Source organism: Bidens hawaiensis, unplaced genomic scaffold (assembly GCF_021521415.1).
Source record: "Bidens hawaiensis isolate Kalapana, Puna unplaced genomic scaffold, B.hawaiensis_p1.1 tig00004020_1, whole genome shotgun sequence".
Taxonomy (NCBI): Eukaryota; Viridiplantae; Streptophyta; class Magnoliopsida; order Asterales; family Asteraceae; genus Bidens; species Bidens hawaiensis.
This window is the reverse complement of record NW_027491236.1, coordinates 1336667-1360512: the sequence shown is the minus strand read 5'-3', so window position 1 is coordinate 1360512 and position 23846 is coordinate 1336667. Positions and strand designations below refer to the sequence as shown.

Genomic DNA, 23846 nt, shown 5'->3' with positions numbered 1-23846 from the left:
AGAACTCCAAAAACGCAAAACCTCGGTTATTTCCATCGGTTTTATTGTCTTCAACCAAACTCAAATCCTTCACATTATCAATTGCATAAGTTCTCAACTTTTCTTTTAACTGGAAGCACATTTGATATCATTTAACTCTAACTAATCAATGAGAAATCTATCAATTAAACTACTAGCAGCTTCTTGATCCATGTCTTGCATATATTACCCAAAAATGTGTATCATTGGCTTGACTTGATGAAGCACCACATTGTTTCACATGAACCTGGAATTTGGTGGTCAAAAAGACATGGTTTGACTTTCAAACTTTATCAAAATCGGTTTTTAACCAAGTGAGGAAAATACCGTATGGCTTTTAAACTCTACACAAGTGTTTGAACGGATACAGCAATCCTTATAGGTGCAGCAGTTACACTGTTTGAGTGGATGCAGCTTCATACCATATGCTATTTGCTGCTATTCTGAGCTTACAGTCATGATTCTTTTGTTTAAGTGAGGAGTAATTGCATGACATTGTCAATTTATGTTTCACTAATCCATCAACCAAATTGATAGGATCTTAATATTATCAATTTATGTAATCAGATTAGAACAGCGAAAAGATGATATTAAGAATGTCATAGCATCTGAACAATCAGTGCCATTATCAGCCACAGGTCTTCCCTCAACCTTTTCATCATTGCCCTGGTCAACATTCAAAGTCTCCCCAAATTCGGGTTTAAATTTTGTGTTCTGAACCGGTGAAATTTCATCCCCCCCCCCGGCACCCTTTCATTACAACTACCGACCCAAATGAACTCATTCAGCACCATGGGCTATCGCAAAAGACCAACAAGAAGCGTCTACTAAAAGATCAGGGAATGTGTCAATTAAGATTAAGAAATATCGAGGATGTACCACAAAGAGGGTATGGGCCCACAAATATCCCCTATGATTCTTTCCCAAAATAATGGGTTTTATTGTCAGTAAGTAGTTTGTCCAGAGAGCATGTTGCACATGATAAATCTTGTGCTCTTACATTTTTAAGAGGGTGCCAATTTTCAAACTTGATTATCCGTTTTATCACTATACTACCAGATTGACCTAGTCGGTCGTGCTATATACTGAATGTATCTTCATTTAAAACCTTTTGGTTTATCGCCTATTTTCAAACTTGATTATCCGTTTTATCTGTAAGTAAACCTTCCCACCTCCAACAAGTTGGACCAAACATCATTGGCTCAAATCTCCTTTTACATGTTTTAAATGTTTGTACTTTATAAATTATTTATATATGTATCGTATGACTTTTCTTCTTCAATTTTACATGGGGATCCTCTCATTTTCTAACTAAATTGCATATGAACATTTGGCAGATTTCACTAGATATAGCCTTCACTAACATATTTCATAGAATCATAGTCAGTTGAAAAATAGGGCATCGGTTGAGCCGAAGACAATGAAATGAGTCTGATCGAACTTATGTGATCAGCAAAAGAACCAAATGTAGCATAATCTCAAGTCAAAGGAACCGTTATTTGTATACCGGTCATCATGAAGAATACAACTCAGTCCAAGGAGATTTGCGCTTGCATACCTGACACATATCACGCAAACAATCGATAAAATTTAGGCATGTGTTGATCCTACCATCGGCTCCTGTCTTCACAAAGATTCACTAGTTTAATAGGAACTCTCTCTCAAAATATATTTCCATTGCTAAAGATTTAAAAACACTATAGACACGCATCATTCTTGGCTCATATCTTCACAAAAAATCACTACTTTAATAGACAACTCGCTCTCAAAATGTACTATTCATTGCTAAAGATCGAAAAAAACACAATAGATACGAATCCCATTATAGAGATTTAGGGTGCGAAACTACACAATGCGATCCTACCAAAGAGTCTAAATATTCAATTCTTTTGGTAAAAAAAATACTAGTACCAACATAACTAGACTACGGCTGAAGTTGTGAATAGAAAGAGTTCAACACAGATCGAGAATGGAATTAGTTTGCCAGAGCCACAAAAGGATAAACATTAAGTTCCCAGAAGTCATCCAAGCTGTAACTTCATTCCAGCTTTCAACAAGTCAATCCCAATAAACTCAAGGCACTCGGCTCGCTCACACCCATATCTATAATATAAAAGAAGCTGAGTTCTATCTTACGTTTTCTTCAGTACTATTAATAATCAAAAATTCGCAATAACATGCATTCATACTTGCAGTCAGCAAGACATTTCCTTTTACATCAATAAACACACTTTAATGAGTCAAGAGGAACACCGTTCTCATATAAAATATAAACTTCATATAACACAGGTGCCTTCCATATAAAATCTTTAGGCTTCCAACTCAAAACAGATGTATAACTGTTAACTAGATGGCATGAGCAAAACGAGATCTCGTGTTATGTAGATCAGTTTTAAGCCGGAACCCTAAAAGTTTAATACGCAAAATGACCACTACTTCGTTGAACCAACAATATCAAAAACCATAAACCAAATTACGACAAAAAAGATACATCAAGAAGCAATATCGTGTCCTTTTGATAATCAAAATATCACAGTTGCCATTGAACATGTCCTTTAAACAACACTCCCAAAAGTTAACATGCCAGGCAAAGAAACTAACTACTACAATTACAAGTGAATTTCCATATAAACTTAAAAAAAGTATATAAAAAAAGGTTGACTTGCAACTACTATGCTAACATCATATGCCGAAAACGATCTACTTGACAAATAATCAAGTTTCCACCTTTTTTGGACATGTCTACAGCTTTAACTAACCTGAAGTTTATGTAGACATGAAGATGAGGCGATAACATATCCAAGATGTGGTTTGCAGACGGACCCCACGATCATGGTTTATGTAGCTTATAACTGAACACTCTCGGGACATAACTTTGTGCTGCATTTTGTGGCTTCAAGTGGCCATAAGTCATCAAGAACAAGTGAGGGAAAGTGGTTCCAAAATAAGCACCATCAATATCTATTGCAAGTGAAGGAAAACACTAGTCACACTCGCATTATAGCTCACAAAAAGATTATTAAAAACTGATTATCAGCACACGATTAATATTATAAAATAAGCACAACAGATATATAAGGTAAGGATACTGCCTTGGTATTTGGAACGCGGGTAGTAGATGTCTTCACATTTGGGACAGTATATTTTCACAGTACTTGAGCGCGGTATGTCCGATTGACCAACGGGAAGACAAGGTTGACCGGAGTAGTAAACTCTTGGACAAGGTCCAAAGTCATAGTTTTTGTATTTCTGCAACTACAAAATTTCAAAAAAGATAGATATATAAAGTAACGAACTTGTAAAGCATGAAACAAGACAAACGAAAAAGGCAAACAGTTATTAATATTTTTACCATAGCAGATATTCCCTTGGTAGTTAATATGTAACAAACGTGTATCAAACCATACAACATCTCTGCTGTGGACTCAACAAGTTCATTCTGTTCTTCAGTAAACATATCTGCTGTTCGTATACACATAAGTCAAACCAGCAATTGACCACAATAAGAAATGTAAAATAACGATGTGCATATAGGTTACCATGAGAGGACTCTACATCTAGAATAAGATCGAGTGCGTAATCAAAGTAGGGAACTTGACTGCTTAGACCACACAGATTAAAATCATCTTGAATGTAGTCATCATCAACCTCACAAAAGAATTCATTTCCTCGTAAGTTGCAAAACCATGAAATCCAACAAGTGTCATCCTCATCAGAGCCACTAACATCAGATTCGTCTCTGTCTGTTTCAGATTCCTCTGCAACACAAACCACGTGTCACGATCATACATGTTGCAAACCAATCATAACTTAGAAATGATACGACTTTGAAACAATTACACGTAACTGATGATTGTTTTATTTCATAACGAAACAACATTATTAGTATTTGTGCATTAGCCCTTAATTTCATTACCAACTATGAGCTCATAACATCCATCTTAAACTACATTCCAAAAGGTAGGGGTAGGGTGATCCAATACATAAACCACCCCAAATCTGCAAACTACCATGTTTATCATGCATATGACTTTTATAAACCACGGACATCTCACGCTATACGTATAAAGCAAATGTTTACATCATACCACACCACTGTCATGTCACACAGGCCGTAAAAAGCAAAGTTTTAGATTATAAGAAGGGGGGGGTATGACTTGTGACACAACACAACATTGTCACATGAGTCAGTTTAAGTAAAGTTATGTGAGCTCATATCAAAGGTCCGTATGAAATGTAGGAATAAATGAAAATTAAATAATAAACAGTAAACGAGCCGAGCCCGAGCTCGAGCTTAAACAACTCCTCACGAGCCAAGCTCGGGCTTTAGAAATAAAGATCGAAAAGAGCCAAGCTCGAGCTCTATGTAAGTTAAACGAGCCGAGCTCGAGCTCTATGTAAGTTAAACGAGCCGAGCTCAAGCTCTATGTAAGTTAAACGAGTCGAGCTCAGTGTCGGTTCGGATTTTGCATCCCTAGTAATATTGGCAGCAGCTTGGTATAAAATGTGCAGATGCAGCTTGTGGTTTAGAATGTGCAGCATGTTAAAATGTATTTTAGGTTCTAAAAGTTATGAAAAAAAAAACTAAATTATATATATATTGTGTTATATATAAAATTACAACTGCAAAATAAAATATATAAATAGTTACAAATATGAAAATTAAATAATAAACAGTAAACAAGCTGAGCCCGAGCCGAGCTCGAGCTTAAACAACTCCTCACGAGCCATGCTCAGGCTTTAGAAATAAAGATCGAAACGAGCCAAGCTCGAACTCTATGTAAGTTAAACGAGCCGAGCTCGGTGTCAGTTCGGATTTTGCACCCTGTTAATATTGACAGCAGCTTTGGTATAAAATGTGCAGAAGCAGTTAAACCAACAAAACATATCCGACTCATTTAATAGTTTTAAATATTTACGACCCGTTTAACCATATAAATCTTTAGCCTTTTAACTCTAAACTAAAAGAATATATGTTTGGGGCTTTTATTGTTATCCATGTGTGGTGGGATGGCTTATTTTTGTTCAGATACTCTTCAACAAGCTTCCTGTGCAGGTTTGAATTTTCTTGGCTGATTACCAATATATGAGAATATTTTTTTTATGGGACTTGAGATTTACTTGGTTCTCCCACTTGAGTAATTTATTTTTTGTTTTTAGTACCGGTACGTATAACGAATGAATTCGTGTCGCTTTGATAATAAGTTATACAAGTTATACGTGTGTTGTCGATATTGTTTTGGGTGGTTACGGATTTGGTTTTTTGTTCGAGAGCCGGGTGCCGTAACAAATCGAGTTGATACCGACTGAATTCACGTTGCCGCAACGCGACGGGTTCTACCTAGTTATGAAGTTAATGTGAAATACTTGATTGTGGAAAAATTATGAAGTTGCTAGACTTGAGTTATGCTCAAAAATGAGATACTGTAATTTGATCAAAGTATCATTTGATTGACCAAATTTTGTTAACGAGAAGAGCCAACGAATATCATCCCATGTGTTTTCTATTTTAGTTTTATTTAAAGGGTATAATAGTAAAATTATAACTTTCTTTTCTTTTTCTCTCAACTTAGGAACACATAAAATATTTAAATTTCTTAGTTTTCCTTTCCATCCCATTAAACTCGGGAACACAAAATAAAACCTTTCATCTCATTTCTTTTCTCTCCTGCTTTCTTTTCCTTCCCCTCCTCTTGTTAAATTAGACTTGGGAACATAGTGTTAGTGTTCCTATTATTATTATTTATAATAATGATAACAACAACATTTACACTACATTCTTGAGTTTTTTATTTAAAGGTTTGGAAAGGAAAAGATAAGAAAACTTTTCTTTTTTCATTCTTGAGTTTTTTCATTAAAAGAAAAGAAAGAAAATATAAAGAAAAGTTAGTGTTTTTTTCCTCTAAAACTTTCCAGTCAAATATGGCCGGATTCGGAAGGAAAGTTTATAGTGATGACAATATTACTAATTTATCCTATCTTTTCCTTTCTATCTAACACAATAATGAGGACATTGTTGTAAAGTTATAATTTTTTTTCTATTTTTTCTTTTCTATCCAACTCAATAATGTAATTAATACTTTCTTTTCTTATCTTTTATTTTTACTTGAGAATGTCTTTTAAATATATAATTTCTTTTCATTTCTTTCCCTATTCAATCTTATTATTTCTTTTCCTTTTATTTTAAACCCGAGAACGCTTTGTTAGGGGAAAAGAAAAGAAAGAAAGCATCATCCTTGGCGTGGTTTTTGGTGTTATTAAGATCGTGTTGGAAGGCACCGGCGGCTGAGGTAGAAGGTAAAGACAGGTGCTTGTCTTTACCCACTGCGCACGTTAGCCTCCCCCGCCACCTCACCCCAAGTCAGCCGCCCTCCGCCTTACGTTTATCATCCCCTCACCTAACCCTAATATTATTATTATTATTATTATGCCTCCTCACCACCATGGATCAATCACCGTCGTTCTCTATCTCCGGCCAGCCATCCTCTTCCCGACGTCTACCTCCACCTTGCTGGTCCAACGACGAGACCGTTGCTTTAATTGAGTCGTACCGTGATAAATGGTACTCTCTCTGCCGTGGAAACCTTCGCGCAAATCACTGGCAAGAAGTCGCCGACGGCGTCGCTGACCGCTGCCCGGTGCCGTCAGGTCAGCCGTCGAAAACCTCCATTCAGTGCCGGCATAAGATGGAGAAGCTTAGGAAACGGTATCGATCCGAGATTCAACGGATTGGAAACCCTAACCCTAGGGGACATCGAAATCCGTCGGCTTGGGTTCACTTTCATTTAATGGATTCTATGGAGTTAGGGCTTTCGGTTTCTGATCGGGTGGTTGATCGGACCAATCAGGTAGAGGATGATGATGATGATGAGAATGAGAATGATGATGGGTTTTGTTTGTATCCGAACGGAATCAAACAAGCGATTGCTTTGCCGGTAAATCGACGTTACCAGGGTTCGATTGGTGTCGGTGCGGGTTCGGGTTCTGGAAACGGTGTCCTGATTAAGTTTCCTAATTCCGGAGCTGTTGCGGGCCGGGAAACGAATAATAAAAGATCATTCGATGACTTGCCTCCGCCGATTAGCGGGCGGTACAGGTCGAGAAACGGGTATTTGAAAGTTGAAAATGATGGTGGTGGTGATGGGAATGGGGATGTGATGAGTGAAATAGTGGCGGCGATAGAGAGATTAGGGGACGGGTTTGTGAAGATGGAGAGGATGAAGATGGATATGGTGAGGGAGCTGGAGTCGATGCGGATGAAAGCTGAGATGAAGCGGACGGAGATGATTCTTGAAACGCAGCAGAAGATGTGGGATTCCTTGTCGGAAACGGTTTTGGAGAGGAAGAAGAAGGTTAAGGGAATGGCTGCACCAGAATCTTGAACATGAGGTTAAAGTTTGTGTTTTGATGTGTTAATTTGGTATGAAAGTGGTTAAAAGTTGGAACCTTGATGTTTTTCTTGTGTAAGTGAAATGTTTTGGAATATGTTGATGAACAGGGTTCTTGTGATTGTGATTCTTGTTAATTTAATATAGTTGTAATTTGCATTAGATGTGTTTTGATGGGCATATAGTGTTTTTTGCTATCAGTGATAGTGTTAGGGTTATATGGTTTTAAGTAAGAGCCTGCACCATTTGACATGCCCCGACCATGAGAGTTCTGACTAGACATTGAACTCCTGCTCCTGCCATATCCTCCTACAGTTGATCAACCAAGTCTGCCAATTGATGAAAAACATTATCACATAATATGTTCATAGGTCAGCTTGAAACCATCCAAACTGACCACTGGTTCATGGTTTATACTTGAAAACTTGATCACACCTCTCACTAAATGCATCTCCATATTTTGAAGATTCACTTCCCATTTCATAGTCCAAATGCAGACATGATTGGCACGATACACACAATAATATTATTCAGGGTAACTTACAAGTGCAGCATATGAACGTTTTGACCAGGGAACGAGACCATAATCCGAGGGAGGGTTTCACAGTAACTCATTGGCGTCTTTCATACCTCGTTGAATAACTGCCACCATCTGTGTGAGCTCTCTTTGATGATGGCTGAGAGGATACTCCAGGAAGATCAAGGTAGGTGGGCTCACGACTCAGATGGTAATCATTTCGGTTAGATGGTTGTCGTTCTAAGGCAGCCCGACCTGGGCCATAGTCAGCGACCGCTCAGCTTCTTGGCGGGAGGTCCTCGCATCGGCTACATTCCCGTTTTAAACTATTCTTCGAGTGTGAAGGAACTGTATGCGATACAAAATTAAAACTTTATTGCTAATTTACACTGAGAAAAACTAACTATGATTAATAAAGCATACCCGGTGGCTTCCTATCATAGGACCGTGGTAGAGGAGCCACGGGCCTTGTGGGCCTTAATCTTGGTGGAAAGGGCGCAATAGGCCTCCTAATTGTACAATTAACAACAGGCAGTGAACCTCCTCGTGGAGGTAAACTGCGTGGTATGGGTCGGGCCTGTGGGCCCCTAGCAGGTCCAAGAGGAGGAGGACTTGGTCGATAATCACCACATGACTGTGATACGGGTTTTACGTTGCCTTTCTGAAACGGTCGTGACAAACTGGCCCGCCTGGACTTTAACCTAATATATATAACACAATACATATGGCTGAGAAAAGAACAAGTACGAACAGGTAAGCCTGTAAACAAACCGAATGTTCAGTGAACCATTCAGCGGGAAGTTCGTTTATGTTTATTCATATAATAAACAAATGAACATGAACACAACCTTTTGTTCATTAATTAAACGAACAAACATGAACACGTCTTGTTCGTTCATTTTGCTTTCGCTTATGTCCGTTCGTTTATATTAATTCATTAAAATATTGGTTCAAATATATTTATTACTAACATAATTTAGAATCAATTTGAATTTCGTCTTTGAAAAACCTTTATTTGGATATCTTTGGTTCCTTTTGAACTATTGGATGTAATGATGATCAAGGGCGGATCTACATATACAATTACGGGTTTACGGGAACCCATTGAGTTTCGGATTTTATGTAGAATGGCTATATAAAATATGGCAGTGAATCCATGTAAAAATTGTGAGTGAACCCATAAACAAAGTGGTACTATGATGTAAAGGTAAACTCCTTACCTTCTTCGCATGATTACCTGGGTTCGAATCCTTTCTACAGCAGTTTTGTTATTTTTGTTCTTTATAAACTAACTGGTAATGCAACTTAAATCATTGAATTCCATATTACACTTGAAGTCAATATATTTCATCATATGCAATATATGACTTGTTAAAATAAACTATGACCCTTTCCATTTTTTAATTAATAATCGATACCGGTTTAATAACAAAAATAAGCATTTTAACCTGTAAAAGTGTTCGACGAAATACGTAGTTAAAAATACTAAGAGATGTTATGTGTTTTTTTAGTTTCTAATAAGGATGTTTGTTATGTGGCAATCCTTAACCGACCCATCCCGAATTGTCGAACCGATCCGAATCGTCGAGCCAACCCGAACACTGAACCCACTGGAAAAAATTCCTAGATCCGTCATTGATGATGATGGTATTTTATACTTTAACTTGAGAATACGTTTACTTTTGGTAAGTGTTCATTCATGTTCATAACCGTTGAATGTTAGCAAACGAACACGAACTGTTCGTTTTCTTAACAAACAAACATAAACAAGAAAACACGTTCGTTTAAGCGGTCGTTTGTTCAGTTAAAGTTAAACGTAAGAACACAAATGAATGTGCTAAAAAAACTTTGTTTTCTCTGTCTCCGAGCTTCGTTATTAATGCTTTTAGCACATGTTAGAGCTGCATCATGTGTTCCAAAGTTGATAAATCCATAAATCTTTTCTTCAGGCTGCAGGAAAGTTACGTGCAAGTTCAATTTTTTCCACTTTCCTGTATCTCTTGGATAGGCCCCGCACTCGATCCTTGTCCCAAGAAGCGGGCAGCCCGTCCACAAAAAACAGTCTTAACCTGGTCAAAACACAGTCAATATCTTTAAGTTTATAAAGGATGGCATCCTCAGTTGAAACAGAAGAAACAATATTATGACAGCCAAAACAGCAAAAGGAAAGCAGTGAAAACAAACAAGCAGGCCAGGTAAGACAACTTTAAAGTCAAGACGGGCCCCCGCAATATACCCGGGCCATGATCTCCTCACTAGGGTCGATGTAAGAATCTGCAAAAGAAACCTTAACGGGCCGATCGACACCAAGTGTTACATCTGTCTTTTGCTGACACTTAAATGCGTCCATAGCATCTAAACAAGACGAGAACTCCAAAAAGCAAAACCTCGGTTATTTCCATCGGTTTTATTGTCTTCAACCAAACTCAAATCAATTCCATAAGTTTTAAACTTTTCTTTTAACTGGAAGCTCATTTGATATCATTTAACTCTTAACTAATCAATGAGAAATCTACCAGTTAAACTACTTACAGCTTCCTTGATCCATGTCTTGCACATATTACCCAAAAAAGTGTATCATTGGCTTGACTTGATGAAACACCGCATTGTTTCACATGAACCTGGAATTTGGTGGTCAAAAAGACATGGTTTGACTTTCAAAACTTTATCAAAATCGGTTTTTAACCAGGTGAGGAAAATACTCAATACTGTATGGCTTTTAAACTCTACACAAGTGTTTGAACGGATACAGCAATCCTTATAGGTGCAGCAGTTACACTGTTTGAGTGGATGCAGCTTCATACCATATGCTATTTGCTGCTATTCTGAGCTTACAGTCATGATTCTTTTGTTTAAGTGAGGAGTAATTGCATGACATTGTCAATTTATGCTTCACTAATCCATCAACCAAATTGATAGGATCTTAATATTATCAATTTATGTAATCAGATTAGAACAGCGAAAAGATGATATTAAGAATGTCATAGCATCTGAACAATCAGTGCCATTATCAGTCACAGTTTTCCCTCCCTTTTCATCATTGACCTGGTCAACTTGATTATCTGTTTTATCATTATACTTCGCCACCATGAGTAAACCTTCCCACCTCCGACGAGATAGACTGGACATCATTGGCTCGAATCTCTACTTTGTACATTATTTTTATCTTATGACCTTTTTTCTTCTATTTTACATGTAAGGGTATGCATGAGTAGGAAATATGTCGTTGGCGGATCTTCTCATTGGACATGTAGAACAACTGCTAACCCTACTCACTGATCAGAGGATGGTCTTCAAGGAGGTAATAATTGTTCTTTGTAATTCAACATTAAAGAGGGTCCAAGGGTACATAAAAAAATTCAAATCTCATTGCCATGAGTGTAATATTTTTGAAGAATATTAATGTTTATTATGATCCATCATCAACAAACATTATTTGGGGAGACTTTTGAGTATAGTCCTTGTATGTAAATGTTGATGACAAGAAATAGATTTATGCTATACTATGGTCATATGTCGGTATAATTATTTTCAAACTATATTGCATATGAACATTTGGCAAATTTCACAAGGTATAGCCTTGAGTCACTAACATCTTTCATAGAATCATAGTCAGTTGAAAAATAGGGCATCGGTTGAGCCGAAGACAATGAAATGAGTCGGTAGAACTTATGTGATCAGCAAAAAGAACCAAATTTAGCATAATCTCAAGTCAAAGGAACCATTATTGTATACCGGTCATCATGAAGAGTACAACTCAGCCTAAGGAGACTTGCGTTTGCATACCTGGCACATGTCATGCAAACAATCGATAAGATTTAGGCATGTGTTTATCTTACTATCAGCTCGTGTCTTCACAAAGATTCGCTAGTTTAATAGGCAACTCGCTCTCAAAATATATTTCCATTGCTAAAGATTTGAAAAGACACTATAGACACGCATCGTTCTTGGCTCATATCTCCACAAAAAATCACTAATTTAATAGGCAACTCGCTCTCAATATGTACTATTCATTGCTAAAGATCGGGAAAAAAAAGCACTATAGATACGAATCCCATTATAGGGATTTAGGGTGTGAAACTACACAATGCGATCCTACCAAAGAGTCTAAATCAAAATTCAATTCTTTTGGTAAAAAAATAATATCAGTACCAACATAGCTAGACTACGGCTGACGTTGTGAATAGAAAGTTTGCCAGAGCCACAAAAGGATAAACATTAAGTTCCCAGAAGTCATCCAAGCTGTAACTTCATTCCAGCTTTCAACAAGTCAATCCCAATAAACTCACAGGCACTCGGCTCGCTCACACCCATATCTATAATATAAAAGAAGCTGAGTTCTATCTTATGTTTTCTTCAGTACTATTAACAATCACAAATTCACAATAACATACATTCATACTTGCAGTCAGCAAGACATTTCCTTTGACATGAATAAACACACTTTAATGAGTCAAGAGGAACACTGTTCTCATAAAATATAAACTTTATATAACACAGGTGCCTTCCATATAAAATCTTTAGGCTTCCAACACAAAAAAGATGTATAACTGTTAACTAGATGGCATGAGCAAAACGAGATCTCGTGTTATGTAGATCAGTTTTAAGCCGGAACCCTAAAAGTTTAATACGCAAAATGACCACTACTTCATTGAAACAACAATATCAAAAACCATAAACCAATTATGACAAAAACGTTACATCAAAAAGCAATATCATGTCTTTTTGATAATCAAAATATCACAGTTGCCATTGAACATGTCCTTTAAACAACACTCCCAAAAGTTAACATGCCAGGCAAAGAAACTAACTACTAAAATTACAAGTGAATTTCCATATAAACTTAAAAAAGTATATAAAAAAAAGGTTGACTTGCAACTACTATGCTAACATCATATGTTGAAAACGATCAACTACTTGACAAATAATCAAGTTTCCACCTTTTTTGGACATGTCTAACGCTTTAACTAACCTGAAGTTTATGTAGACATGAAGATGAGGCAATAACATATCCAAGATGTCAAGCAAGATGGTTTGCGGATGGACCCCATGATCATGGCTTATGTAGCTTGTAACCGAACACTCTCGGGACATAACTTTGTGATGCTTTTTGTGGCTTCAAGTGGCCATAAGTCATCAAGAACAAGTGAGGGAAAGTGGTTCCAAAATAAGCACCATCAATATCTATTGCAAGTGAAGGAAAACACTAGTCACACTCGCATTATAGCTCACGAAAAGATTACTAAAAACTGATTATCAGCATACGATTAATATTATAAAACAAGTACAATAGATATATAAAGTAAGGATACTGCCTTGGTATTTGGAACGCGGGTAGTGGATGTCCTCACATTTGGGACAGTATATTTTCACGGTGCTAGATCGCGGTATGTCTGATTGACCAACGGGAAGACAAGGCTGACCGGAGCAGTAAACTCTTGGGCAACGTCCAAAGTCATAGTTTTTGTATTTTTCCAACTACAAAATAACATAAAGATAAACAAATAAATAACAAACTTGTAAAGCGTGAAACAAGATAAACGGAAAAGGCAAACAGTTATTAATTATTATACCATTGCAGATATTCCCTTGGTAGTTAATATGTAACGAACGTGTATCAAACCATACAACATCTCTGCTGCGGACTCAACAAGTTCATTCTGTTCTTCGGTAAACATATCTGCTGTTCGTATACACATAAGTCAAACCAGCAATTGACCACAATAAGAAATGTAAAATAACGATGTGCATATAGGTTACCATGAGAGGACTCTACATCTAGAATAAGATCGAGTGCGTAATCAAAGTAGGGAACTTGACTGCTTAATCCACACAGATTAAAATCGTCTTGAATGTAGTCATCATCAACCTCACAAAAGAATTCATTTCCTCGTAAGTTGCAAAACCATGAAATCCAAGAAGTGTCATCCTCATCAGAACCACTAACATCAGACTCCTCGCTGTCTGTTTCAGATTCCTCTGCAACACAAACCATGCGTCATGGTCATACTTGTTGCAAGCCAATCATAACTTACAAATGATACTACCATGCGTCATTATGCATACACCACCCCAAATCTGTGCACTACCATGGTTATTAATTTATCATGCATATGACTTTCATAAACCACGGACATGTCACGCTATACATATAAAGCAAACGTTTACATCATATAGCCCATATGACTTCTAACACAACACGTCATTGTCACATCATACGGGCCGTATGAGGTTATACGGCCCATGTGATTTATGCACTCCACACCACTGTCATATCATACAGGTCATAAAAAGCAAAGTTTTACATTATACGGGGACTTGTGAGACAACACAGCATTAGTCAGTTGAAGTAAAGTTATTTGAGGATATCAAAGGTTCATATGACATTATACAGGCCGTATGATTAGCTAACATTTGTAGGCGTGCCAACATAAATAAACCATTGGCTAAAGCATAATAATAATAATAATGAAATATAGGGGGAAATAACAGACCATGATCCTGTTGGAAGGAGGATTTGGCACCGGCGGTGGAGGTAGAAGGTAGAGACAGGTGCTTGTCTTTGTCTCTGTCCTTGTTATTGAAAACCCCCCTGAGAGTTTTGTCTTCATTGATTCGTTTCCGATCTCCTCCTGGCATCGGGTTCCTGTATATTTCTATTCTAATTTAATTTAAATGGAGGAGGAATTTGTACCTAATTAATAGAAGAATGGATTGAAAAGGAAATTGATGATGGCGAAAATTAGGGTTGGTTGGTTGGTGTGTGTATATGTAGAGAGAGAGAGACTCTCTCTCTCCTCCCTGTCTTGATATTTTGGGGGAAGGAAATTCTTCTTTTTTTCTTAGTATATTGGTTTTTAATTCTCTCTCTTTTATCACTGCTAGTCGTAACTAATGAATTAGTTATTCATAGCCTCGACTTTTAAAGTATTTGTTTCTAACGGTCCAACTAGCAGAATCCTAACGCGTTAGTTTCAGGTCACCGGAAACCCTAGAACCATGGTCAGAATCGGTTGATGGTGCTCAGGTGGTGGTAGTTGGTTAACGGTGAGTCAATTGGCAGTGGGTGTGGTGTTTTCCAGCATCAAATTTTTCTATCTATATCTATTCTATTGTAAATAATTATTGTAAAATCTACAATAAATGGATGGATGCATTTTCAAAGTATAAGATTAACTTTACTTACCTAGTTGTCTCCTTAATAGTAATATTTGTCTACTTCTTTTGTAGTATAAATACTACACTAATGTAAAGGGAGAGATGCACCATCATATATACTCTTTCAAAGATATATAGATATTTTTCTACTTCTCTTACAACTATTTCTAAAAGCTCTTAAGAAATAACACTAATCATGTGTTAGTCATTGTTATATTATAACATTTTCTATAGGTATATTGGTTTTTAATGATCCCAACCATTGTCTTTTGGTCATTGCTGGTCCCAACTAATAAATTGGCTACTAATGGTTCCAACTTTTAAAGTATTTGTTCCTAACTGTCCGCGACTAACAGAATCCTAACGTCGTTGCTTTCAGGTCGCCGAAAAACTCAATTTTTATTACAGAAAACTCGACATTTCCGTCCCAAACATCTTGGTAACTTCGTATCGGACATTTAGGAGCCTTTTTCTAGTAAAAGCCTCAATTATTGAGGTCGCCGGAAACCTTAGAACCATCGTCGGAATCGGTTGATGGTGCTCAAGTGGTGGTAGTTGGTTAGCGATGAGTCAATTGGCCGTGGTGTTCAAGTGGTGTTTTCCGGCAACAAATTTGAATTTTCCGGCCAAAAACGTTTTTCCGACGACCTGAAACTAACGGCGTTAGGATTCTGTTAGCCGCGGATTGTCAATGTATTCATCTTTTGTCACCATATTCATCTTGCATGTATTGTACAGGTCTAGATGTTGAGTTCACAAGGTCTCAAGCCGTTGCAGTAATTTTTGGGTCCTTTCTTGTGTGTGGTATGTTGCAGAAACATTGGCTTGCTAACAATGTGGTTAATTAAACAGGATACACAAGAACGCGACATGAACACAAACAACAAACGGTGTACGAAGACCACGGCGAGAACAAGGTTCGCATAAAAAGACCAGGGTGAGACAAAGTTGGCGTCAAAAGACCAGGACGAGAACAAGGTTTGCGTAAAAAGACCAGGGCGAGACAAGGTTCGCGTAAAAAGACCAGGGCGAGAACAAGGTTCGCGTAAAAAGACCAGGGCGAGACAAGGTTCGCGTAAAAAGAGCAGGCGAGAACAAGGTTCCTTGGCACTTTCTTCCAGTTCGAGACTGATAATAAAAAACATGGAATTGGTGTCAACATCTACAAATTCCCTTGGCACCTTCTTCCAGTTTCTCGGGCATGAACATGAGCTGCAGTTACCTTGGTGACAAATAATTTTGAAAAATGTTTTGTCTGTTGTAAAGTGCCTATATGTTAATACTTGCAGGTAAAAGATCTGAAACAATGTGATGATTTGTTAGAATTTGCAGTAGTTCAAGAGCCCAAAAAAGGTGACACCAATACCTCTGGTTTTTCCAGCCAATCTGATATGACTAGCAAAAAAGCAGATAGATTTGAACCCCATACTACAAGGAGCCGAAAACCAGAATGATGGAAAATGCATACAATTTTGGCAAAAAGGTCAACATTAACAAAAAAAAATCAACTTGATCAGTTACTCCCACGAAAAGAACTAAGAACCATCTACATTTTTCTATTCAGTAACTCCAATCATACCCTTTAACCCATTTCATACAAGAACACCCGTATATTACACGGCTTCTAAAGCTAGTAACCCTCTACAACTCATTTTAGATAAATCAGTTGCATGATCTTCGGGCTAAGTTTGACGCCTTTTACATGAAAAATATAACTCAACCCCTTCCCTTGTTACTTACTAACTAGGATATTCAAAATCATGCAAAAGAGTGTTTTAAATGATAAAAGATCAGGCCAGCAAAGAGTAACACATACCAAATATTAAATAATAAAATGACTGCACCACACCATTCTGTATCCCAAACAAAAACTTAAAATTCACCTACGCTTACTTTTTATTGTTTCAAATATCCAAACGACTCTCTTAGTAGGACTTCCCACAGTGTATCAAGCTCCCAGCACCAAGAAAAAGACCAAAAATTGCAGCACTGCCAAGTGTTGTTTGCCCAATATATCTGATCTTCATAAGTCCAGGAACCTACATTTCAATTTCAATTATAAAACAAATACAGATATAGGTATATGTATATGCATAATACAAAACAACTTAAAGGATATATTGGGTGTGGCATAATGAGCAGGTTAGGCAACAGATCATTGATGATACGAGTGACGACAATATTTTTTCCAAATATATCATCACCATATTTTTCATCTAACTTTATAACATATTTTGCGAAAATATCTTTATCATATTAATCTAACTTTTTAAATAAACTAAATTTCATAGGTTATACGCATTAACATATACTTTGCGCTACTTTTGGCCTGTTTGATCCCACACAACTTTTTTAAATATACCCTTTCAACCCGTTTGAAAAAAAAGCACAACCCTTATAAATAGTTGTCAATAGCGAATAGCGGACTATAGCAATAACCTATCTATACGCTGCGTAGTGAATAGCGGACGATAGCGACAACCTATCTAAAGAAGTTTCCTTTTAAATATGGAAATACGATCTTTCTCAATCCTGAAATTAAAAACGCTAAAAAGGCACCCTTTTCAATCACTATCCATATTTATGTAAAAAAAAAACAGTACCGATATTTCCTGCGTCGCTATATCAATTTAGCAGGAAGGTGATGATATGCTACGCTTAACGCTATATCGAGTGCTATGAGCGCTATTTACAACTATACCCCTACCGAAACGTTTTTAAGTATCGGAATTTAGGAGAGTCGGGGATTAAGTTTCAGAAAACCATACTACACTGCATTGGTTTATAAAATTGTAGTTTGCGTTTATTTCTTTTCAATAAGTCTCCTCTTTCGAGAGATACTAGTAAAAGCCATTATTATTAAGTTTATAATAATAATAATAGAGAAACAAAGAAAGATGGTACCTTGAAGCGAACAGCCTCATAAGTTCCATAGACAGCACCTATGTATCATACCATACAACACAGATGAAACATAAATCAGGCCATATGATGCAAGCAATTATAAGGTCTCCAATTGATAGAAATGGACAACAAAACAAAGCATAATAATTAAAAAAATGTCAAACAAAGAAAGAAGAATTTAATGACAGGACAAATAATTAATTAGGGGTTTTGATGATTGAGGACAGAATCAATCTGGTGAATTGAAAGTAAAAGTATAGTAATTAGGAGTGAGGGAGGGTTTAGAAAATTTAATTACCGACAGCACCTCCAACAGCACCGCCGATAGCGACTCCCGCGGTTATTTTGGCCAGACAATTGTTTTCTCTTGCCATGTCTTCTCTTCGCTTTGCTTCGATTAAGGTATCAAGGGCTAGGTTTAACGACCAAGGGTGGGTGGGTGGGTGCGTCGGCTGCTAAATACCGAGAAGAGAAAGAGAAAGAGAAAGAGAAAGAGAAAGAGAAGGGATTTTTTCTTGTAAAAGAATTTAGAGTTTCGGGGGTGTTTGGGATTGCTTATTTTTACCGTCTTATATCTTAGTAACTTTTTGAAAAGTAATAAGGTGTTAAAGATTGCTTATACTACTATGAGAGGAAAAGTTACATAAGTTACACGTTTGTAACTTATTAACTTATTGATAAGTCATAAAGAGAGAAAATAAGGAATCCCAAAACCCAAAATATCTATTTACATTTATCATCGGGGGAGAGAGTTATAATTTTGTCCTTAAAGCATAATAAGCTAGGCTTCTTTCAAATATTATTAACTTTTATTTTACTTTATTTGTTGCTCTCTCAATGCTACACTCGTTTCTAGTCATTTTGAGTAACGCGCTCGGTTAACTCATGTCACGTGCCACCGCCAAACACATAGAGGTAATTTCACTCTTTATTATTGAAACTACGTTGGGTAAACATGTAGTGTAAGGCCTCGGTCCTGGGTGCTCTACTTTGGTTGAACTTACTCATAAACACGGTTCAAATATCAAAGTGAATTAAAACTTTTGGCTTAATATAAAACATCAACCATTCATTAAATAAAATTTTAAATCTTGTCTTAACATCATTCAAATTTGTTTTTAAAAATACAACATAACCCAACATAACATCATAACATTCTTCTCAAGATGCCACCTTCTTCAGTTCAATGCCATGTGTATCCCTCAAGCCAGCTGCTTTAACCTATTTGCCTGCGTATATACTAAAAGTCAGCTACGCTAAATAAGTTCTAGTTAATCAGGCAACATACAATACATTCACATACTTACGTATACGCATCCAAAGATACATATTACATACGTAACCTGCTTACCTTTCCTTCATACATACATACATACATACTCTCATACTACATACGTAACTATCTCTACCATCTAGATATTATTAGGGTTTGGTCCCTTCCATCTCAAATATTATTACATCTGGCCCTTCCATCTCAGATATTATTAGGGTCTGGTCCATTATATCTCAGATATTATTAAGGTCTGGTCCCTTCTTCACGGATAACCATACATGCGTACTTATCTGTTGTTATATATTTATATACATAATCATACCCATCCACGTACATACTATTAACTCTTCCCATATCGTTCATAGACATTCATATAGCATACACTTACCACTTAAGGTAAGAGTATTAACTAAACACATAGGAGTATGCACACAGCCTCGAAAAACATAACAGAGAAATGGGCTAAAACTCACCTGTCACACCCCAATCTAAGGTGGAAATGTCGGGGCGTGAGCATGGTTGCTCATAGCTCGAGTTAACTATCATACAATAATGGTGACAATATCTAATAATTTATTTAATAAATTCCAATCACAATATCCATAAATAGGCAAATAATCCATAACAATATCTCATAAAAATAGAAATAATCCAAATAACTTAAATTAAATTGTTATTGATAATAAAGCCTATGGTCTCATCTAGCAATCCAATACTTCATCCTTAGTTCAAGCGAGAACCTGCATATGCGTAGAAAATATAATAGTTTTGTCAACAATAATGTTGAGTGAGCAAGTTATTAGTTTTGCAATGATATATATAATATGAAATATAGCAAAACGTAAGTAAAGCGGTAAATATAACCAAACCAATGAGCAAATAAGTGTCATGTGAACCATTACCAAGCGAATCGGGCGTCGGTTTTACAAGACGGTTGTATGATCATACTATATGAGAATATGGTGGACCTCACCGAATGCGCAAAATAACCAAGTAAGCAAATAGCAAATATGTTCAGCAATTCACACACAATACAACGTTTGCTAAAGTTGAGATATATATAATATGAAATAATATAAGTACGCATACGCCCCCAAATCGTTTGAAAATAAGTAAAACGGGGGAATGACAAAACTCACCTTAATAATAAGCGAGTCAATACGATATTAAGAATAGAATAAAGAGTCTTCCGATTAACGCGCCGAACAAAGATAATCAACAGGACCTGAAACTTAGCGATATGAAAGTATAAGTAAAAACGAACTTAATGCCGCTAGAATCAATCCAAACGGATGAGTAGAACTCGAGTTATGTTAATTTTATTGTTTAAACGAGTCGAGTTTGACCAGAATACGAACCTCGAGTCGGAAGTCGGGTTTTGGTCAGAACCCTTAAAATTTTATTATGAGAATAAAAGTTTTCTGGACCGAACGTTGAATCCGACCAGAAGTATGAGAAAACGATAAGTCAAACAGATTAACTATTTTGCCCCTTTATCGGGGTTTAAAGCAATTGACCAACCAATACCCTTCAATATCAGAAATTAATTGAAGGTTATCGACTAGAGAATACTTATGAACAAAAACTCAGTTTACAACTTACCCAGAAAGTGACGAACAAGGAGATATATCGAGTCAAAGGTCCTTAGACTTGCAAAGTCAACCGGTTTATGAACGGTTCTTCAACAAAACACCAAAAACCGAAGAGAATATGAGATGGTAGATGAAAGTGACGGCTGAGGGATGATATTTAGGGTTTATGTAAAGGTTTGTGGCAGATGTTTAGGTGTTGTTTATATAGGAAAAGCATAAACCGAACTAATTATGGGCTTTTACTCGTTTTAAGCAAGTAAATATGAGTTTTATGAATAAATCATTGAATATAATCACAAAGATCCTCTTTTGATCATTAAGAAACGGTTTTGTACATATATTTCAGTTATACGATTATTTCTTGGTCCTTACTTCTCTCAAACATACCGAAAATACACGATTTTGTGCCAAAAACGAGTATAGGAATGAGATTTTGTTAACAAACTATTCAGATATCCCAAATGTGACATTTGTCAATTTTGGGTCTTGTTTGTATTCGTTTTTGTATTTGTTTATTATGTAAACTGACCCGACTTGTAAACCGAAGCTTATGTTATAATCAAAATGATAGATTTATGTTACAATATTGTTTCACACTTGTTGGGTCTTGAAAACATCCTACCTTTGTTTTTATTTTTATTTATTTATTTATTTATTTTTATTATTTTTTTTTGTTGTTTTGTGTTTTTGTCTTGATCCATTTTGCATGAAAACTCTTGTGCCTCACACCTATATTTGACCACCAACATTACCCTATATATACACCACCTTTCCTCTTCATTTTCCCTTGCTACAACTCAAAAAAAAAAAAAAAACTCTCTCAAACATCAAAGATTCAAGGTTATCTTCTTAAGTGTTCTTGAAGGTTTTTAGTCTTTCATCTTAATTAGTTTATGTAGCCTTATTAATACTTGTTTATGGTTGTGCAACATTAATATAATATACACCCCTCGTTTACCTTTGGTAGTTACTTCTCCGATTCCGGTCGGTGAGGTTTCGGACCTCATAAGGTAAGGCTTCATGGAGGACTTCGTGTCCTTGATATATATACATCTATATAACTTGTTCATACATATTAATCTTGCTTATTTTAGTTTGTTGGTCATGTTTACAAGTTCCATGGTTATGGGTTTTTAAGAGTCTATGCTTCGGTTTAACCGTAAATAGCTCTAAACCGTAAACCGAACTTTGTTACTAGTTTTGTTAAATAATTGTTTAAACATACTTATTGTTAGATCTAAGTATCTAAAATCATTTTAAATACTGTCACTTTAATTAGTGTCATGTGCTTATGGACAATCGTTACACCTCGGCATGTTCCGCCGCCTTTGGTCGGGGTGTGACAGATTGGTATCAGAGCCATGACAATAGGATAGGTGGTTAGACGTAACGACCTAGTATTGTTATGCTTAGGGTCCTATACGTGTGCTCATACGTGTTTACTCTATTTTGATTGTTCATATCGCATATTACTTATAAACTTGTTTAAAATTCACCAATATCCCAAATGTTCACATACACACACTTTCATAGTATTTCCAAGGTATCCTTACCTTAAAACGCAAAAAGTAGATTTTCATTGTGTTTTATGGATTACAAGATTAACTTGGATCCCGTTGTTTATAATCCCTTAAAGGTTGCATTTATATCGGGTTCGTAGCCCTCATAGGAAGCGAGACATTATAAACGACCATTTGACAAAAAGATTCCAAGAATCGAAGGTGATTTACTTACCTGGAATGGTGGGATTATAGTGCTCGTTTTCTAGGCCACAAACCATGTTATACATGTCAATACTTTAAGTAGTCGAATGCGAGCGTTCTGGTCGCCATCCTAATTTTTCGGTGTCAAAACAATAGAACTACGGTGATTCGTGGACTAGTGCTTTGACATGACGTTGTATCCCGATTTATGGTGTTATTATCGTTATTTGAGTCAAAAACATGAAAAAGTTGCGGTGATTCGTGCACATGTTTAGACTCCAACGTTGTGTTTTATAAATTTTTTTTTTTGAGTTGGAATATCAAATCATGGTGGTTCATGTACGATTTTTTTCGACTCTATAAACCTCAAAATCTCAAATTTTTAAGCTTTAACCCCTCAAAATCTCAAAATCATTTACGATTGTTTCCGGTTTGTTGTTTATATACAAAGATTTATATTTTATCTAACACTAACATCTACTCCTCACTAACTTTAGGATTTACAATCAAAAAGAAAATCTAACTTCACCTTATTCTTATTTTATACACTCTCATATCCATTTCTTTTTACCTAAAACTTATTCCATTTCTTTATAATCTTTTAGCATGCCTCCACTAAGACCGCGCAAGAGCACCAACCGACGTATGGCTGCTTTTATCGTCAAGCAAATGGCCGCTGTGATTCCCGAACTTGTAACTCAAATCCAAGCTACCCAACCTCCTCCACCCGTTGTTGCACCCGTTGAACCCAAACCCGTATCCTACCCATAGAAGCAATTTACTAGTGCCAACCCAACCGAATTCTGGGGTACGAACTGTGCGACTACCTTGTTGCAATGGTTCGAGTCTATGGAGAATGTGTTTAGATATAGCGAGTGCCCCGAAGCGAAAAAGACAAATTTCGCTTCAAGCATGTTTAGAAAAACCGCTTTAACATGGTGGGGTAGTGTCATGCATCTCCAAGGGTCGGAAACGGCTATGGCTCTTCCATGGTCCGGCCTCAAGGCACTCATGATGAAGAAGTTTTGTCCCAAACACAAACTTCAAAAGCTTGAGGAGGAATTTTGGAACCTCAAGCAAGATAGTGGTGATAACGCAGCTTACTCACTCTGTTTCCACGAGTTGAGCATTCTCGTCCCTCATTTGGTTACCCCGGCTGAGCGTGAGCTTGACAAATACATTGGGGGTTTACCTATGCAAATCCGGGACTCAGTCATGAGTAGCAAACCCGTGAATCTTGAGGATGCCATTACTCTAGCCGGTGCGCTATTGGAGAATCATGTGAAAGCGGGT

The 23846-nt window shown here is 36.7% G+C and overlaps 4 protein-coding genes across 4 annotated transcripts; 1 reads left to right on the top strand and 3 right to left on the bottom strand.

Moving 5' to 3' along the window:
* Nucleotides 1–2572: 2572 nt before the first annotated feature.
* LOC143624998 (casein kinase II subunit beta-1-like) lies at nt 2573–3786 on the bottom strand (the record flags this gene model as incomplete). Its single annotated transcript, XM_077095475.1, has 4 exons — nt 2573–2979; nt 3108–3273; nt 3371–3480; nt 3558–3786. Coding segments are annotated over 4 exons (636 nt in total), but the record flags the coding sequence as incomplete, so codon positions are not given.
* A 2675-nt stretch (nt 3787–6461) lies between these two features.
* Nucleotides 6462–7428, top strand: LOC143624997 (uncharacterized). The gene has a single exon (XM_077095474.1). The coding sequence runs from the start codon at nt 6462–6464 to the stop codon at nt 7398–7400; it is 939 nt and encodes a 312-aa protein (XP_076951589.1). The 3' UTR covers nt 7401–7428.
* Nucleotides 7429–12594: 5166 nt separating this feature from the next.
* LOC143625033 (casein kinase II subunit beta-2) lies at nt 12595–13918 on the bottom strand. The gene is made up of 4 exons (XM_077095499.1): nt 13684–13918; nt 13497–13606; nt 13236–13401; nt 12595–13107 (listed from the first exon to the last, which is right to left on the bottom strand). The coding sequence occupies exons 1-4, from the start codon at nt 13916–13918 to the stop codon at nt 12977–12979; spliced, it is 642 nt and encodes a 213-aa protein (XP_076951614.1). The 3' UTR covers nt 12595–12976.
* A 2873-nt stretch (nt 13919–16791) lies between these two features.
* LOC143625179 (uncharacterized) lies at nt 16792–18361 on the bottom strand. The gene is made up of 3 exons (XM_077095609.1): nt 18284–18361; nt 17986–18023; nt 16792–17120 (listed from the first exon to the last, which is right to left on the bottom strand). The coding sequence occupies exons 1-3, from the start codon at nt 18357–18359 to the stop codon at nt 17007–17009; spliced, it is 228 nt and encodes a 75-aa protein (XP_076951724.1). The 5' UTR covers nt 18360–18361; the 3' UTR covers nt 16792–17006.
* Nucleotides 18362–23846: the final 5485 nt, after the last annotated feature.

Coding starts and splice junctions, on each gene's coding strand:
- LOC143625179 (XM_077095609.1), bottom strand. CDS start 18,359: ATGGCAAGAGAAAACAATTGTCTGGCCAAAATAACCGCGGGAGTCGCT. Junction 18,024..18,283: donor TGCTGTTGGAGGTGCTGTCG/GTAATTAAATTT, acceptor TATGATACATAG/GTGCTGTCTATGGAACTTAT. Junction 17,121..17,985: donor ATGAGGCTGTTCGCTTCAAG/GTACCATCTTTC, acceptor ATTGAAATGTAG/GTTCCTGGACTTATGAAGAT.
- LOC143625033 (XM_077095499.1), bottom strand. CDS start 13,918: ATGGTTTGTGTTGCAGAGGAATCTGAAACAGACAGCGAGGAGTCTGAT. Junction 13,607..13,683: donor AGATGTAGAGTCCTCTCATG/GTAACCTATATG, acceptor GTATACGAACAG/CAGATATGTTTACCGAAGAA. Junction 13,402..13,496: donor CCAAGGGAATATCTGCAATG/GTATAATAATTA, acceptor GTTATTTTGTAG/TTGGAAAAATACAAAAACTA.
- LOC143624997 (XM_077095474.1), top strand. CDS start 6,462: ATGGATCAATCACCGTCGTTCTCTATCTCCGGCCAGCCATCCTCTTCC.